This window comes from Trachinotus anak, unplaced genomic scaffold (assembly GCF_046630095.1).
Source record: "Trachinotus anak isolate AG129_WGS33_773 ecotype Australia unplaced genomic scaffold, CSIRO_AGI_Tana_v1 ptg000004l, whole genome shotgun sequence".
In the NCBI taxonomy this organism is placed as follows: domain Eukaryota; kingdom Metazoa; phylum Chordata; class Actinopteri; order Carangiformes; family Carangidae; genus Trachinotus; species Trachinotus anak.
In genome coordinates, this window is record NW_027273855.1 from 24,777,647 (window position 1) to 24,795,298 (window position 17,652).

The 17,652-nt window shown below is 41.2% G+C and overlaps 2 protein-coding genes across 2 annotated transcripts; both read left to right on the plus strand.

The window, feature by feature from the left end:
* The first annotated feature begins 1,561 nt into the window (after nucleotides 1–1,561).
* camk1gb (calcium/calmodulin-dependent protein kinase IGb) lies at nucleotides 1,562–12,775 on the plus strand. Its single transcript, XM_071477376.1, has 13 exons — nucleotides 1,562–1,865; nucleotides 3,526–3,637; nucleotides 6,871–6,996; nucleotides 7,188–7,262; nucleotides 7,366–7,504; nucleotides 8,601–8,724; nucleotides 8,919–8,994; nucleotides 9,335–9,447; nucleotides 9,558–9,636; nucleotides 10,052–10,139; nucleotides 10,504–10,853; nucleotides 10,947–11,044; nucleotides 11,783–12,775. Exons 1-12 carry the CDS (start codon nucleotides 1,742–1,744, stop codon nucleotides 11,002–11,004), a joined length of 1,464 nt encoding a protein of 487 aa, XP_071333477.1. The 5' UTR covers nucleotides 1,562–1,741; the 3' UTR covers nucleotides 11,005–11,044; nucleotides 11,783–12,775.
* Nucleotides 12,776–16,273: 3,498 nt separating this feature from the next.
* Nucleotides 16,274–17,052, plus strand: g0s2 (G0/G1 switch 2). Its single transcript, XM_071477382.1, has 2 exons — nucleotides 16,274–16,432; nucleotides 16,592–17,052. The coding sequence occupies exon 2, from the start codon at nucleotides 16,612–16,614 to the stop codon at nucleotides 16,963–16,965; it is 354 nt and encodes a 117-aa protein (XP_071333483.1). The 5' UTR covers nucleotides 16,274–16,432; nucleotides 16,592–16,611; the 3' UTR covers nucleotides 16,966–17,052.
* Nucleotides 17,053–17,652: the final 600 nt, after the last annotated feature.

The following is a 17,652-nucleotide window of genomic DNA, read 5'->3' on the forward strand; positions in this document are numbered from 1 at the left end:
TATTCATAAGAAGATATATTTGTGGACTTAAGAACCAAAAACCATCTCAGTGTAGTTTTACATCTCCTCTCTCAGGCTTCTCTCTGGAGCTCTAGTAACAACAGGTCAGTGAGCCAATCAGGAGAGAGGAGCCTCTCTCCTGATTGGCTCACTGTTTTCCGAGTGTTTGAAAAGGGGAAAAAAAGATTTCACATAAACACTGGATGGTGGGTCCAGCTGGGGTTGGGGGCATGGCCGAGATCGCCAACTACTTTGTTGTGACATCACAAAGTTACAGAAGTCCTGTCGGCTGGTTTTAAGGCTCAGTGTCTGAATACAGGCTGTGTGCATTTCTCTGTGGACTGAGGCTTTGATACTTTCACAGTATTAATATAGAACCTAGACCTGCTTTATAATCACAAAACACATGGACATCTGCCTTTATACAATATGGGACCTTTAATAATGAATTAGGTCTACTGTGGAGATCTGTATTTACTTTGACATGGTAATGGTCAGGCACCATCGTACCTTGGAGAGCTTATACTTCCCTATTTTCCCAACAGGACACTTCGCTCTCTAAATGCAGGTCAACGTGTGGTTCCCAGAGTTTGTAAGAGTAGAATGGGGGGCAGAGCCTTCAGCTATCAGGCTCCTCTCCTGTGGAACCAGCTCCCAGTGTGGGTTCGGGAGGCAGACCCCCTCTCTACCTTTAAGATCAGGCTTAAAACTGTCTTGTTTAGTAAAGCTTATAGTTAGGGCTGGCTCGGGTATGTCCTGACCCATCCCTTAGTTATGCTGCTATAGAGCTAGACTGCTGGGGGATTCCCATGATGCACTGGGCACTCTCTCTCTCTCTCTCTCTCGACTACTTTATGCCATTAACTTTGTATTTTTTTCTCTCCCGTAGTTTGTGCTTCTCCTCTCTCTCTCTCTCTCTGTCCTCATTCTGCAGGTCTCTCTGCCTCTGGAGCAGCAGGATCCAGATCCACCACGACTCATCTTTACTATTAACCACTGTTACCTGTCATCATTATTATTGATAACACCATTACCTACACAGCTGTTCCTAGTCCCCCCCCCCCCCCCCCCCCCCCCCCCCCCTTTAAATCTCCTCCTAAACCCAACCGGTCGAGGCAGGCCCCCCCCCCCCTGAGCCCGGTTCTGTTGGAGGTTTCTTCCTGTTAAAAGGGAGTTTTTCCTCCCCCCTGTCGCCAAGCACTTGCTCGTTGTGGGAACTGTTGGGTTTCTCTCTGTAACAAAGTCAGGTCTTGACCTTACCCTGTAAGGTGCCTTGAGATAATGTATATTATGATTTGGTGCTATACAAATAAAATTGAATTGAATTGAATCGACATTAAAGATTCAGTATCAAAACGGCCACATTAAATGGACAATAATAAAAGTGAAATAGAGACTTTTTATAGGACCTGTCTGTAACAGCAATTCATGAATCCATTATTTTCAGCCCAGAAACCATTCTGTTGTTTATGAGCCTGATCAGAAAGTGCTGCACTGTCACAGCCTGACCATGCATTTCAAAGCGGGGTGTGCGTGTGCGCGCACCTGTGAATGAATCGCGCTGTTTGGGTGAAGCTGCTCCTCTCTGCGTCAGACGCGCCGTTTTCTCCGCCAACCTGCCGCCGTGCGCAGGGGCGGGCGGTGCGGCGGCTGCAGCCTGAGCTGAAGCCTGCGCCTTAAGCCTCAGTGAGCACCTGTGACACCGCCAGCCCCCCCCCCCCCTCCCCTCGCCTCTCTCTCCATGGATGTAATCTCCGACTTGACAACAGGTATTTGCCGCGTCCCAGACAAAGTAATCTGTCCAGACCGCGGCGAGCTTTTGGCAGGAGGGTCAGAGCAGAGCTCCTGCAGCGCACAGCCTCCAGGTGAGTCTCAGTCATCGTGCCTGTGAGTGAACCTCTTCTTCATCAGGTGAAATACTTGGATCTGAAAGACTCGGACCACGTCGTTTCCAATCGTCAGGGCTGCAGCCTGGGACGCGTCGCAGCCAGGACTCGGATCTGAGCGTCACCGCTGCTTCATTTGTATTCCGCCAGTAAATGTTGTGAGTGAACCCTCAGCATCATGAGCCGCTGTCTGATGCGGAACCTGCTCCTGTCTGACCGTGTTGAAGCTCGGCTGTGGGCGCTGCGGGCTCCGGGCTGGATCCTCTGTTTGCCGCAGAGTGATCTGTCTTATCCTGGCTTTGACAGGTGTTTCTGAGTCCGTTTGAAAACGCGTAGCTCGACTGTAAACCTGCAGGTGAGGGAAGACTGGTGTGAGAGGATGAGAGTGGTAACTGCACTGACTCACTGCAGTGCGTTAAAGTGCGGATCATGCTGCAGGTGCGAACTAGTTTTGCGTGGTTTTTGTGGTTTATTCTCCAGCATTCAGTGTGTTAGTGCCTCCGTGTAAGACAGACACACTGCAGGGGAACAACAGGGAAGTAAAGGGTCTTTAATCTGAGACGCCAGACCCTCAGAGCTCATCACTGTGTGAAGAGACACTGATCACTGCAGATAACTTCACACATGCAATAATAAAGAAATGTCACGTCTTACAGTAAATGCATTGTGCTGTGATGTTGATTGCTGGGTCAATGTGCATGTGACCCATATAGTGACTATTCATGATGTTTATATGCTTCAACTGTGTGATCAACGAGTACTTTATGTGGTGGTTGCATGAAAAGTTGTGTGTCTGAGGGTCTTCCCTGGTGACAAGGTCAGGTCTCAGATGAAGAGTTACTTATCCCTTATATAAGAGAAAAGAGGGCAGGAAAGCAAACTGGGTAACCTGTTCATTTAAAGTGCTCCTAATCCTTCTCAGTACCTTGAGTTTTATTGGATAAGTCATTCTCTTCCACTTTCTGATCCTCATAGATGGTCATTATTTAAGCAAAAACTTTCAACACAGCATTTAAGCAAAAAATGATTTAAGCTACTTTGCTTAACATAAGAGCAGAGTATCATGGTTGTTGTGCAGGATTTTTTTCAGTAAAGTTTATTAATAATATTATTTGACAACAGATTTTCAATTTTCAAAAAAACACATTTAGGAGAAAACAAACCAGGGCGACAAATTCCTGTTACTTTTCCCCTGGTCTGACACCTCTGATAGATTATTGCTCAGCCTTGTTCATAGATAACAGTGTCACTCAGTGCGATCTGGCCCCGGCGTGGGCCAGGCCTGGCGCTGCTCTGTTCCTTCCTGTGTGCCAGTTAGAGTGCGGATTAGTGCGCTAACCTTTTGTCTGCCAGACAAAGACTCATGTCTGTGTCATCTGCTGCGTCCTCCTGCAGACAGTCTGAGCAGCGCGACAGACAAACCAACCTTCACACCTGCTCACTCATGACTCTTCAGTAATCCCACAGGACTTTGTGTTTGTGATGATGGAGGTGTCTGGACATTAGAGGAGGATTACTGCCGCCTTGATGCAACTGCTTGCAGAAGTTACGCACCCTCTGAGGAAAGAGGGGGACGGTGGAGCTTCTGTGTTTCGCGACATCTGTTCTTACGCTTTCTCTTTCTCCTTGCTCCTGAAAGAAATCCCCGTAGAAGCGTCTGCAGACATGGGTCGTCAGGAAGCCGACCACGTGTGGAAGAAGGACACTGACAACATCCAGGAGGTGTTTGACTTCATGGAGGAGTTGGGATCGTGAGTACATTTAACTCAGTGTGAGGCAGCAGCATTTACTGACAGAGAGCGTTTTGATTTCAGGGTTTTAATTTCCTGTTGAGTTTTTGTAAACACTGCACAATTTTTTTTATGTTTTTCTTAGGACACTTGGGAATATTTGGATGTTTTTCTTTGGTGATACTGAGGGCAGCTCCAGTAAAACCTGTTTTATATAGACATACTACAGACATAGCATGCATACAGACTCTCAACATGCTGTTTGAGTTGCGGGACAGATTACTGGTTTGATTGGATTAACATGAGGAAGCCTACTTTACTGGAGTCTTAGACAACAAGACGTTCTGGCTGTTAGAGGGTTAGTCTGACTTTCCTGATGGTGCCTGGCTGTGTGTCAGCTCAGCAGCTCATTCACAAAAACATTTAGACTTTAATTCTTTTATTTTTAAATTGAACAAAAACCTTGAAAGGCAGGTGATTTTTTTTTGTTGCCAGGATCAAGTTTTTTTTTCATCTGTATAAACCATCCCCCAGAGACAAATGAAAGAAAAAATATTCTCTGTTATTTTTTTCTAAGTGTTTTTTCTTTCTTTCTTTCTTCCCAGGAAAAAAAAAATCACTTTGTTTTCACAGATGAAAAAAATGAGAAACTTGAAAAATGATTCTAGTAAAAGAAAAAAAAATCACTTCTGTAAAATTGTGATATTTCTAATCAAAAAAATAGAAAAGAAAATGTAAATAATCAGATTAGAAAGCAAGAGCTGAGAAAATTTGTCAATTTATTTCCTATTTCCTTAACTGGGTCAACATTTAAATCATATGTTTTATGGTTCTAGCCTCTAGGTCTTCGTGATTTGCTGCTTCTGTCTGTCTAATGTGATAATAAACTGAACATCCCTGGGTTTTTGACTGTTATCACACAAGACATTTGATAACCAACTTTGATCTGAATCAAGAAAGCAACTGATAGATTAATCAGTAATGAAAACAACTGTTAGTTGCAGCCGTAAAGGAAGGAAACTAATGATACCAGGTGGTCTGCACTGTTTAAGTTCACCCGCAGCTCCAGCTAAAGTTAATGTTACTGTATACATCACTGTAAACTGTGCACACACTCAGTTTACAGTCTCTTGTGCTGGCCTAATTTTTTTTGTGAGGTCAGCATTAATGATCAGCCTCTAGCGCAGTCGAGTAATGAGCGAGCGGCTGGAGAACAACAGTAAATAAAGGTCAGAGCGCTGCCGGAGCGACATCAGAGTGTTGTTAGAAAAAACACAGAGCGGCTCCGTGCTGAGGGCCGAGGAGCTTTTATCAGCTGTGACTGGAGTGCGTGAAGTAGGTGAGGCCAGTACAGTTTAATATGATCTAATGTGAGGTGCAATTAGTCTGCAGCAATTACACTTATTTCCCAAAACAATCAGAAGAAAACACGATGAACCAAAAGAGACACATGAACAGGATGTTGAAAGACTTCATTGCTTCGGTTCCTGCTGGAGATGTCAACAGAGAGGACACACGGAGCTGCTCTGCCCGTTCTCATTTGTATGGTTAAGTGTTTTGGGTTTTTTCTTGTCTTCCTGTTTTCTGTCACCTATAAAAGGAAGAGAACCCAGAGGGAGCAGGAGATTGCGTAAAACACTGAATACAGCCTTTCCCATTGGGCCTTAATCACACACAGCGTAAACAACATCCTAATGGTTACTTAGCAATCAGGACGCAGACTCTTCAGGGGGAAAATCAACCCTCACCATTTCAATTTAGTCCAACACCTTGCAAATGCAGACACTCGAGTCAGTGAGTGATTTCTGATTGTCCTTATGTCTTTTATGTTTTTTAAGGAGGCTGTCTGGCTTTCACGCTCAGGGCTTGATTCGTGATTTCCCTTAAGAGTCACAATGAGCTTCAAGGAGATGCTAGGAAGAAAATGAGCTTTGTTAACCAGGGACAAATCAGGCGAGCAATGTGATGAGAAGCAGGGTGATGATGCAGTGTGTGTAAGTGCGTGTTACAGGCAACGCCTTCTTAATGTGACACACTACTCTTATTAGCAAATCAAATATGCTGTGTGGGAAATAAACCTGAAAGACTTTTATTTCCCATGTGGCCCATAAATAAGCAGGATTAAAGTTGCTCTCATTGTGCTGCAGCTGCGTGTGTGTTGATCTTCATTAGTGTGCGTTCCTTGATCCTTCGGGGTCAGTGTCATCACCTCACAGACAGAGGGCAGGGTACAGTGTGCCCACATCCCTTGACACCTGTCTCTGACCTGACCTGTCTTGGGTGTAGGATCTTGTTGCTCCCAAGGATCCCTGACGCACATGCTCAGTTTCTGACCTGTGCACATACGGCCCACGGCCCGCCGCTGTTTCCATTGCGTCAGGGATAAAGGGCCTAATCCACCTGGTAGAACAACTATTCCCAGACAGCGCTGAAGATAGCATGGACACAGAGCACAGAGTATAATGAGCTCCTGACATGTGAATAGTTAAGCCACAGAGATCTTTGGCAGATCTTAATTGAATCCCCTGATATTGCTATTTCCGCTCCGTGTTTATTAAAATTCTGATTTGTGTGTGATGCAATTAGGTAATGAGAATCTTCATAATTACACAGCTTTAAAGAGTCTAAAATTAAAGTTTTGTTAATTATATCGTAGCTACACACTTTGGTTAAACAGCTTTAGAGCATCAAATCTTTTTTCTTGCTTCCTGCAACATTATATGTCGTTTCTTTAGTCTGCACAAAATATAAGATTTAAAACAAGGTGAATTTGTGGTGTAACAGGGCACTTAGGAACAGTCCCGCTCTGTTATAATTTTTGCACAGATCCAGGCTAGCTGTTTCCAGTCTTAATGCTAAGCTAAGCTAACTGTCTGCTGGTTCCAGCTTCATATTTAGCATTCGGACAAATTCCTGTAACATTTAGCCATATAAGAAGCATGAGACTCACATTACTGTATTGTAAGTGATGACTTCTCATGCATTTTAAATTACAATCCTGCAAATAAATTAACAGTGCTGAAAAATAACAAGCCCTACCTGCGGAGAAATGGAAACACTACCCCTGACACTCATGGAAAGTAGACCCAAGAGGCCAATACTCTTTATTGCTAAGGTCCCTGTAGTTTAACAGCCTATTGTAATGATATCATAGGTAAAGCTCATTTTCTCTTACTGGAAGACTTGTAATTTCTTCCAGTGCTGTTTCAAATGAATAAGTCATGACCGATGTGTGTTTGTGTGTTAATGAGCAGAGGGGCGTTCTCAGAGGTTTACATGGTGAAGGAGAAGAAGACGGGAAAGATGTTTGCCATGAAGTGTGTGAAGAAGAAGCAGAAGAGGGACCTCAATCTGGAGAACGAGATAGCCGTGTTGAGAAGGTGATTCAACATGTGAATTTATATGAGACTTCAACTTTGATTTCATATTCTCTCAGTAGTCAGTGTGGGGAGTGATCCCACTGATCTGCTCTCTCTTTTAGCCACCGGTTAATGTTGAAGATCTGTGAATTCTGTTGTGGGATTGAGACACCAACATCATAATGACAGTACTCTGTTATTTTCTCAAACAGAATCAAACACGACAACGTTGTGGGGATGGAGGATTTCTACGAAAGTCGGACCCATTACTACCTTATCATGCAGCTGTGAGTTTTCCAGTTATTATCGTATTAGTTAAATGATCAGGTTAGCTAATTGAAATGGGAGTCAAGATTACAAATTCTAACATTAGTGATTTCTTCTTACCAGGGTTTCAGGCGGCGAGCTCTTTGACCGTATTCTGGACCGGGGGGTGTACTCAGAGAAGGATGCCAGCCAGGTGATCCAGCAGGTGCTGCAGGCGGTCAGCTATCTGCACCAAAACGGCATAGTGCATCGAGATCTCAAGGTATAAACCCAACAACATCATAAAATACACACTCATAAAGGCAAGGCTGAAGTATATACTGCCCAAATGTGATATTTTTGCTCAAGTACATTTTTGGGATAAAGCCAAATTACTGAATCTTATATTAAATATTAAAGGTCCCATATTGTATAAAGGTAGATGTCCATGTGTTTGTGATTATAAAGCAGGTCTAGGTTCTATATTAATACTGTGAAAGTATCAAAGCCTCAGTCCACAGAGAAATACACACAGCCTGTATTCAGAAACTGAGCCTTAAATGAGCCATCAGGACTTCTGGAACTTTGTGATGTCACAACAAAGCAGTCACCGCTCTCAGCCATACCACGAGCCCCACCCACCCAGCTTTGCAGGACTTGGTTCTTCTGAGTGATCTAATTTATCTAGCACCCTGAGCTCCCAGAGACCACCCAGTACAACTCCATCCATCAGTTATCTATACCTGCTTATCCTTTGCAGGGTCAGAGGGGTCATTTAAATATGACCATTCTTCTGAATGATAACTTCTACTTTTAATGCTGAAAGACATTGTTTGACATTTTAAGAAATATGCTTATTTGCTTTCATGCTGAGAGGAGCAATACTACTACATTCAGTATGCTACAGCTAGCATGCAGTTGGCTTAGCCTAGCATTAGTACTGGAAACAGGGGGATACAGCTGTTTCCAGTACTCACAAAACTCACCTACCAGCATCTCTAACGCTCACCATTATATCCTGTTTGTTTAATCTGTTCAAAAATCAAGGTGTAAAAATTATAAATTGTAGTTTTACAGAGGGTTGTGTGCCAGATTATTTCTTAGCCCAGAGCAGTTTCCAGTCTTTATGTCTGCTGGCTGTGGCATCATATTTACCACAGATATGAGAGCGGTAGCAATCTTCTAATCCAACTCTTGGCAAGAAAGTAGATAAGAGTGTCCAAACTTTTACTTTTAATGGCGGGCACAGCTCCATTTGCATCATTGATTCTTTTATCTTAAGAGAAATACTTAAGAACTTTTTTCACCACAGGGGAAGTAACTCTTTCAGAAGGACATCAGTGTGTGAACAGCTCTCCTGTCTGTTTGTCCCTGTGCAGCCGGAGAACATCCTGTACTACAGCCAGGACGAGAACTCCAAGATCATGATCAGTGACTTTGGCCTCTCAAAGATGGTGGACAACGGCATCATGTCGACAGCCTGTGGCACTCCGGGATACGTAGGTAAGGACGTCTGCCTAATGAATGATGCATGTATTTCCAGGGCAGGGGGTTCAAAATGGGTCAGAGAAATGTAAGACACACAGGGGTGTAACAGAGTATAAGAGTAGAGACAAGATGATACCTGTGTTTCTCTGCATACAGGCCTAATTAAAGTACTAGGAGGTTGATGGTGTAGCTGTTCTTCTCACTTTCAGCTCCTGAAGTTTTGGCTCAGAAGCCCTACAGTAAGGCAGTGGACTGCTGGTCTATTGGAGTCATAACCTACATCTTGTAAGTATAAACCATGGTGAATGACTGCAAACATCAGTAGAAACTAGACAGAGGAATTTTAACTAAAACCTACACTACTGAGATTGTAAATCTGCTCCTGCTTTGTTAAAGGCCGGATTTTCAGATTAAAAGCCACTGCTGGTCGTGGTTGTGTTTTACATGACACAGTTACCTACATACAGAATAATGATGCAGTGACTGAACCACAGCACCACCTACTGAGCATCTATTAGACATGCAGATTGCTCATACTGTTTGCCTGCACACATACAGTAATACATAGAAATTCACCTTATTGTTTTTTTCCCAATGTTGATAAATTCTTATCTTGTGATTGCAGACTCTGTGGATATCCCCCTTTTTATGAAGAAAGTGAGACACGACTCTTCTCTAAGATCATGAAGGCGCAGTACGAGTTTGACTCGCCCTTCTGGGATGACATATCCGAATCTGGTAAAGACACTGAATATTAGCACAGACATGTTGAATAACCTGTTGCAGCCAATTTATTCCTCCATACAGAGAGCTGCCTTAGCACTCATGTGTCATCTTTCTACCTGCAGCTAAAGATTTCATCCGTAACATGATGCAGAAGAATCCCAACATGCGCTACAGCACTGACCAAGCGCTCAGACATCCCTGGTGAGTGTCCCTCATCAGTATGGCTTATAATGCATGAAACTAAACTAACTTAAAAACTAGTTTTATGGTTTATAGTAAATGACTTTCTGCAATACAGTCGCATTTCTTGAGCAGTTAAGTTGCACTTGATGCAGTTTCACAATAAAAATGTCCATTTAGGCTTCTGTACCAATTTAAGTATCTTTCCGTATTTTGAAAGTTATATAAATCTACAACCTTATTGCTTTTCACCATGTAGCATAAGCCTTAGATTTATATTAGTGAATTGAGACTACAGTGATATTCATGATAGAAATAGATGTGAAGTACAGGAGTTAGGAGTTTATCCACACACTGTCTGGTCACGCAGATAGATATAGGATTAACTCTACCTGGAAATAAATTGAAGTGTTCCATTCTGTCATCTCTTTTCCAGGATTATCGGAAAGACAGCCCGGAGCCAGGACATCTACTATTCCGTCAGCGTTCAGATCCAAAAGAACTTTGCCAAGTCCAAGTGGAAGGTCAGTCGTCATTGATTTCTCGGCTTTAATGTTTTAAGCTCATTGAGGACCTGCAGTTTATAGTAGATTAATCAGGTGCCTTCCTAAATCCTTCCTGATTAAGGACAGTTTAATAAGATAATGTTCTGTAATCAAGGCCACTGAGTGTTGATGTAGGGCTGTTACTGTCAGGGCAACTGAGGTGCACTTGAATTTTCAGCAGTAAAATTGAGTCTAAATCATGAAGTGCTCAGATTTGATTTTGAAAAAAACTGACAGACCTTTCTCCAAAACAGCCTCATGGATAAGCCATTAAAGTGAAGCTGTGTAATCTCGATGAATCACAGGTCTCTTTTCCAACCTCTCGTCAATGTTCACTTTACAGCAAGCCATTAACGCTGCTGTGGCCATCAATCACATGAAGAAGCTGCAGCAGGCCCACTCAGAGCTGGTCCTGAGACAGGCCAGCATCCCAGACATCAAGGTGATCGACCTGTCCTCCCCAATAAAAAACCGCAAACGTCTCGATCCAGACAAGCTCGACCCAAAGGTGGCGGAGGACGGTGGGAACGCACAGGGGACAAATCACATGTCCCTGCCCACGAGCCATGCTGAACTGAAGAGCCATTATCACCCACTGAAAGCGAGTCAGAGCCAGTGCGGCGCACACCACGCACCCACTATAGCTGAACAGGGCAAGCATGTCTACCACTCAGAGCCCGCCAACCTAAATGGGTTTGTATCAGCTTCACCTGATGTATGACGAGTTCTGACTTTGTGACCGCAGCAGCACTGACTGACGATGAAACCTTTCTGTTTGACTTTCAGGTACGGTAAGAACCGTAATGGCAAGACTACGCAGACTGGAGTTTGCTCAGTCATGTGAAGGCTGCATGAAGTTTACATGGAAAAAAGCATTTTACTTGGTAGGTTCAAGTAAAGCATTTGCATACATACAGTGTTGCAATCAAATTCAGTAAAGCACAAGTAATAATTGTATTTGAATTACATCTTTTTTAAACTAGTATTTTTACATCACTCTGTTTTAAATCCCCCTATTTTGCATTTATAAACATTTAATAATACAGTATATATAACGCAGTATAATGTGGTTGTAAGCAGATATGATATGTAATATGTATATTATTTATAAATAATATATAAGCTAAATAAGGGGATGTAAAGTGTTACCATGTAACTGTAAATATAATTTAAATATGAAATATTAATAACAAATATGCAATGTATTGGTGAACATATCACATCACTTTTACATGTTATAGAATATAATCAGTTATGGCTGTTTTGAATTCAATGTGAAATGTATCACCATATATAATGTATTTGAATTCACAGTCATTGAATTATTGATTTTTAAAAAAAAAAACATTTTTACATTATATTATAGAACAATGCACCTGACATAGAGCCTCATAGCTTAAAAATAAAATCTATATAAATAAAAATAATAATGATAATTAAAATGAATAAAGCAGGTGAGCACACATTTCTCAAAGGGACCTTTTGTGTTTTAGTTCATGAGGTGACATAATAAAGGGATAAATAAATATAATATCTAGAACTTACTGTTCAACCTTTGTTGAATTTTCAGCTCATAACATTACCAGTGTGTCTGACTCTGAGTGTGTCTCCGCCCCCTGCAGGTCAGTGTTGCTGTGCTGACTCAGCATGCAGCTGTTTTGTGTCAGCGGCTCCCCCCCTGGGCACAGAGAGTGAAGAGTGGTTGATGATCCTCTGACATACCTGAATAGGTCTTCGAGGTCCACGCAGTCTTTGGGACATCTTATTTTGGAAAGAGTGCCTATATGAAGCTTCCCAACAACCACACATAAGCACACAACTGCACACACACAAACACACACAGTTACACAGTCAGATGCACAAGACTCACTTTGATTCAGACGCACAGGGTAGACCTCAGTTAAACGGGATATTTGGGACAGTATTCAGAAAAGGGCGCACGATGGGCTTAGTGGGCTCCATCCCATTCATGGTGACGCAGTCCCCGGGCTCTGATGTGATGAAGACTTTTGATCAGGTATAGTTTGATTCATCAGAGCACTTAGTGTCCAGATTTACAATACTGTTGTTACATGTCATAACAGAAAATATTCACAATGCAATAAGATAAATTATTGTACTTCATCATGTGCAAAGCATCATCCTATAGCCAACCTGCATTTGTAAGCGCAGTAGAATATATAGAAAAACTGCATGCTTACTGCGTCAGATAAGCCATACTTGTAAAATGTATTCTTGTAAAATTGTTGTGTTTTGTTTTATTTTTTCTAAAGTATTTGCTTCCTTTTTAAAAAATAAAAAATACAAAAAATACAAAAAATACAAAAAATACAACAAAAAAAAACAACTGTAATATTAAAAGAAAAACATAATATATGTTCTAACAAATCATGAACAGTGTAAATGCCACAAGTATATCCTTCACTTGCCAACTCATAGCTCTCACATGCCATCAGCCTGTTAGGATATAAAATGTAGATGTGTCTTCACTTACTGTAAGTGGTTCATTCTGGACAGTCTGCTTCTTGTCTCTACTGCTGTATGTGGCTTTGTATTGATGCATCCAACAGATGTTGATTCCTGTACGTTCACAAATAAAGCCTGTGCAGAATTTGCATTTGTTTTGATGCTATTTTATGTCAGAACTCTCTTGGACTTTTCCTGGAAAAATAACACCCATTAAAATATATAATTGATACACAGAATGATAAATCAGTAGCAAAATTGCGTATGTGTCTATTAAATATATTAGCTGTTGGCACTACAACACAAGGCAGTAATATTGAAATTAAAAATAAATGGGATTCTGAGCTCAGGGAACGTGTTGAGAATGACATTTAAAAAATTAGGTTTTGAAAATTTTTCCTCACGAGACTGATATTGGTTCCTGGAGACTGTCAACATTCACATTTGCTGAATATTGTTTTGGTCACGACAAGGAAAGGGACAATAAAACATTGGCTCATCTTCCACGAGAGAATGGATGAATTAAAGTAAGTGTACGAAATAAAAATTTAAAAAAAACAAACCTACAGACTGAAATTACAGACAAAGAACAGCCTTTTAAACAAAGTAAAAATGAAAAGTATGTATTTATGTTGAGTCATATAATGCAAATCTAAGCTGTGATGATTCCAGCCATCAATTACTTGACTTTTATTTTTATTTATGTAATTTCTTTTTTAGTTTGTTTTCTCTTATAACTGTGAGAAATTAAAACAATAAATAGTATACCTGACCAGGTATTTCTAATTAAACTAATCTCCAAACCAATTAGCAGGCTGTACTTTGTCAGTAGATTAGGTGACACATCAGCCCTTCAAGCACAGCCAGGATTACTAAGAGCAGTGTATTTAGAGCAGCTGGTTTCAGTCAGAGTAAATTACAGTAAACCAGCAGATACAAAACATTTCCCAGGAACCAAATTCAAACTGAAGGTGTCAGCTTTTATCTAAACATATGAATCAGGATCAGAAGCTGGAAATCCTCTCTGAAGTTTTGAACTCTCTGTTTCCACAAAGGTCACATATTAAGTTTTCCCTGTTCTGTATTTTACTGTAAGCCTTGGATCACTAGCCTTTGCTAAGCTGGAAGAAATGGGTCAATTCTAATTCAAATAATATATTTTGAAAAATACCAAATTCTATTCTCACCTTAAATGTCAGAAGTCACATAAATGTGTTGTGTGTTTCATTCTTTATTATTTGTTTTTCATTTATCATTAAAAACCCTGTGTTATACTTACCCCTTTACTCCCCTGAGCTCCTGTTGAAAGAGTTTTCACATCTTAAACTCTCCTCAACTCCCCCTAAAACACAACATGGTCAACTTGGTGCAGTCTAGTACAGAGACAGACTGTCCATTCAAGCAGGAGAACCCAGAAATTTGGGGCAAAGGTCTCCAAACAGTCTCAGCAGTGGCAAACATAGATGCCCAGAATCCAATCTGAGCTGCTCATAGAGGAACATTATTAACGGAATTAATTGTAGCGATATAAGGAGGAACGTTTGAGGAACATGTGCTCCAAAACTGATTAACAGGGGAAAGGTTGTTCTTGAATTTAGCCTCATTTCATCACTGCGGAACAAAAGTTCAAATGTTGATCAACAACCACCAAAAAAGCAATTGCACCATAAGTGATGTGGGGGAGTATTTTTTAGTTTTTAGTTTCCTTTCTGTATTTTTTGTTCATATTTTGAGATCATGGATATTTTGCAATTTAATATGGAAAATTGTGGGTATAATGTCTATGCTCGTAATTGCTTCTTCCAGTATTGGTCATACATGGGGTTTTTTTCATTCTTTTTGGCTCTCTGCTCACTATAAGGCATTCCTTGCTATCAGTTACTAAAACAAGCACTGGTCAAGTCACAGCCTTGCTAGCAGTTCTGTGAAGCTGACCTATATTCAAACATCATTATCTAACACGCTAACAGTGATAACTCTAGCATGCTAATGTTTAGCAGGTGTAAGGTTTACCATGTTCACCTTGTTAGTTTAGCGCGATAGCATGCCAACATTTGCTAAATATTCTAAACACAAAGTGCAGCTAAGGCTGATGGGAATGTCTTTAGTTTTTCAGGGATTTGGTCATAAACCAAAGTACTGCACAAATGAAAATGTTTTACCAAATGGTGGCAGTCAATATAAAGTAAGGAGATCACCAAACTTATTACAATTCAACCCGAGGGGATGATGAATGTGTGTACCAAACTTCATAGCAATCCATAGTTGTTGAGGTATGTCAATAAAAAGCAAAATGTCAGAAACCTTTACCTGCTGGTGGTGCTAGAGAGAAACTAGTCAACACAGTCAGTAGGTTTTATCCTCTGGGGACCATGAATATCTGTAAAAATGGAAATACGTTCAGTTTTTCAGAGGTGGTGGCCCGACAGACTAACTGACATCGCCGTCCATAGGGCCACTACCATGCCTGACAATCAAACTGAATTATTGGTATATGTTATGGTCCAAAGCAGCAATTATTCATTGTGTACGTGTTGAACCAACATGCAGATGTCTCATAACGTCGGCCAGTTGTCATTTTCACTGAGCGCTTATGACACATGCCTCTCTGTGCCAAAGATCAGACACATTTCACAACTCACTTGCCTGACTTCACCCCCTGCTCTCCTGCAGTGAGAGAATGAGGTCAAAGGGCAGAGAGTTTCAGACGAAGACACACACACAATCACATGCACACATGTGCACCCCTGCAATGTCTCACTGCTTCATTGTCAGCTCCACTGTCAGGCAGTGTACGTGAGGCAGAGCAGCTGAGGACTGCATGATTAGGGGATTCTGTTGAACCTTATCTTCTAATGAACCTTATCTCTCAGCGTTCAATAAGGGGTATTCCATGTATAACCATACAGTTGTCAAGCACTGTCTGTCAACCAATAAATGGGATGGGCTTTCTATAGTTTCTCATACTGTGATTGGACGCTATTCAAGCTCTCATGATGAGGATCAGTGTGTATGGTAACAAGCCACGCAACACAAACCAACCACTCATGTTGTTCAATGTTCAGAAACATGCAGTGTTTGTATGATGTATTACCAGACGCAACAGCGTGGCTGGTATTGTTTTCACCTTGGGAGCATGGGTGTTTGTGTGTCATCATGGCAAAATATGATCTTGGAGACACCTACTGTAGCAGGAACTACCAGATAGCCAGTTTTGAATACTTTGGCAAGTGTTTATATGTCTATGGACAGATTTTGTCGCAACTGTGCAAAATACAGTCACTAAACTTGTGTGTAGTTGGGATCAAAATGAAGGTTGAGTTCAAAACCAAGTGTGGTACCCATGAGTACTAAGTACTGTAATAATAGTGATAGTAATAGTAATGACGACTGAGTACTACTCATGGGGTAGAATGTCAACATGTTGACATGTATCGCAGCTGGTGTGAGCTCATCGTGGTGTTCTCCAGTTTATCCTTATTCTATACTTAGGATCACTGTGTGGTTGGAGTTCTTAGATAGATAGATCTAACTCATGTGATGACACATGCACAGTTTCACCTACATGGAATATTTTCTTCACTTCTTGCCCTGGAAACCAATGCCCTTTCACCCGAACAAGCTGTCATCTCTAAAAGCAATTGCAGTGCAAGTGGCCTCATGAATATGCAATTTGTCGCCACTGTGGGAGTTGACCTGACTCCAGATGTGTTTAAATTGCCGGATCTGCTTCTTGTCTCTCCGCCTGCAAATGCTTGACTGGGCCGAACACTGAGAAAAAGTCAGAATTTGGAGTTTGCTTCAGAGTGAGTATCTGCCTATCACTGTCAGTATTTTGTAGAGTGTATGTATTGACTTCAATTTATCTAAACCAGTTTGTTTTAAAGTAAATCTATGATTCTTGGACAATTCTAACAACAAGTCTGACAAAACACCCCTGTACAATTTCTGTTTCTTATCAACAGACTAATCAAGTAACACAAATATGGAAACCATTGGCGAGATTATCCCATTTGCTAAGGAGATGCTGAACCAGAGACCCAACCGGAACATGGTGAAGATCTACATGCTGGGTTCCACTCTGGCGATGCTCGGAATGATTGGTGGAATGGTTGAAACGATCCTCCTGCCATTTGTGGAGCAGGAGCCAGTTGAGGACACACCAGTAGAGCTGATCATGAAGAAGAGGAAAGAGAAGAAGCAGGTGCTGAAGTCACACACTACTTTGGTTCGCCCTGAAGTCATAGATGTGCCGGAGACGGTAGCGATCGAGGCCAAGGCCAAACATCTGGTGACTGCTGGGCGGAGAAACTCAAGCAACCGCTTACATGCTTCTTAAAGAAACTCTTCTCTACCGATGTAAATGGACACTGCAGTTACAATGTTGATGGCGATGGTGGTAAATTAAATCACCATGTTGAACTGGTCCATTTGTACTCATTCTTTTAGTTCAGATTTGGTTAAACATGCAATTTGCCCCTGTTGAGTGGCACAAAATGAGATGAGTGGATACACTAAAAACTGCAGGGCACAGTAAAGTCTGGCTGCTGGGCAGCAGATACTTGCGGATGTGATGTGATGAATGTATTGGAAAAAAATGGAATGTGTGTGAGTAAAGTCATTTTGAAATCTAATAAAACTATTTTTCAGCTAGCAATTGATTCAGGTCATGATTTTAGTGTATTGTGCATGTTAGAGGATGCCACAAATATGTGTATTTTGATTAAAGGGAATTAGGGTCGCATCTAAAGATAATTTTCTTTACAGATTCATCAGCTGATTATTTTCTTGACTGTTTGGCCAATAAGATGACAGAAAATAGTGAAAAATGTCTATAACAACGAAACCTTAAATTACTTGTTTTGTCTGACCAACAGTTCAAAACCCTAGATATTCAGTTTACAATGATAAAAAACAGAGGAAAACAAAATTCTTAAAAGTCTCACAAATGACAAGCTGGAACTATATTGTTTCAAAAATGACTTAATTTGATTTCCAATTTAGTTGGCAATTAATGTTCTGTCAA

Excerpts from the sequence above, each read along its gene's own strand:
- camk1gb (XM_071477376.1), top strand. The coding sequence starts at position 1,742 with ATGGATGTAATCTCCGACTTGACAACAGGTATTTGCCGCGTCCCAGAC. Across the intron at positions 3,638-6,870 it reads TTCATGGAGGAGTTGGGATC|AGGGGCGTTCTCAGAGGTTT; the intron begins GTGAGTACATTT and ends GTTAATGAGCAG. Across the intron at positions 9,637-10,051 it reads CAAGCGCTCAGACATCCCTG|GATTATCGGAAAGACAGCCC; the intron begins GTGAGTGTCCCT and ends TCTCTTTTCCAG.
- g0s2 (XM_071477382.1), top strand. The coding sequence starts at position 16,612 with ATGGAAACCATTGGCGAGATTATCCCATTTGCTAAGGAGATGCTGAAC.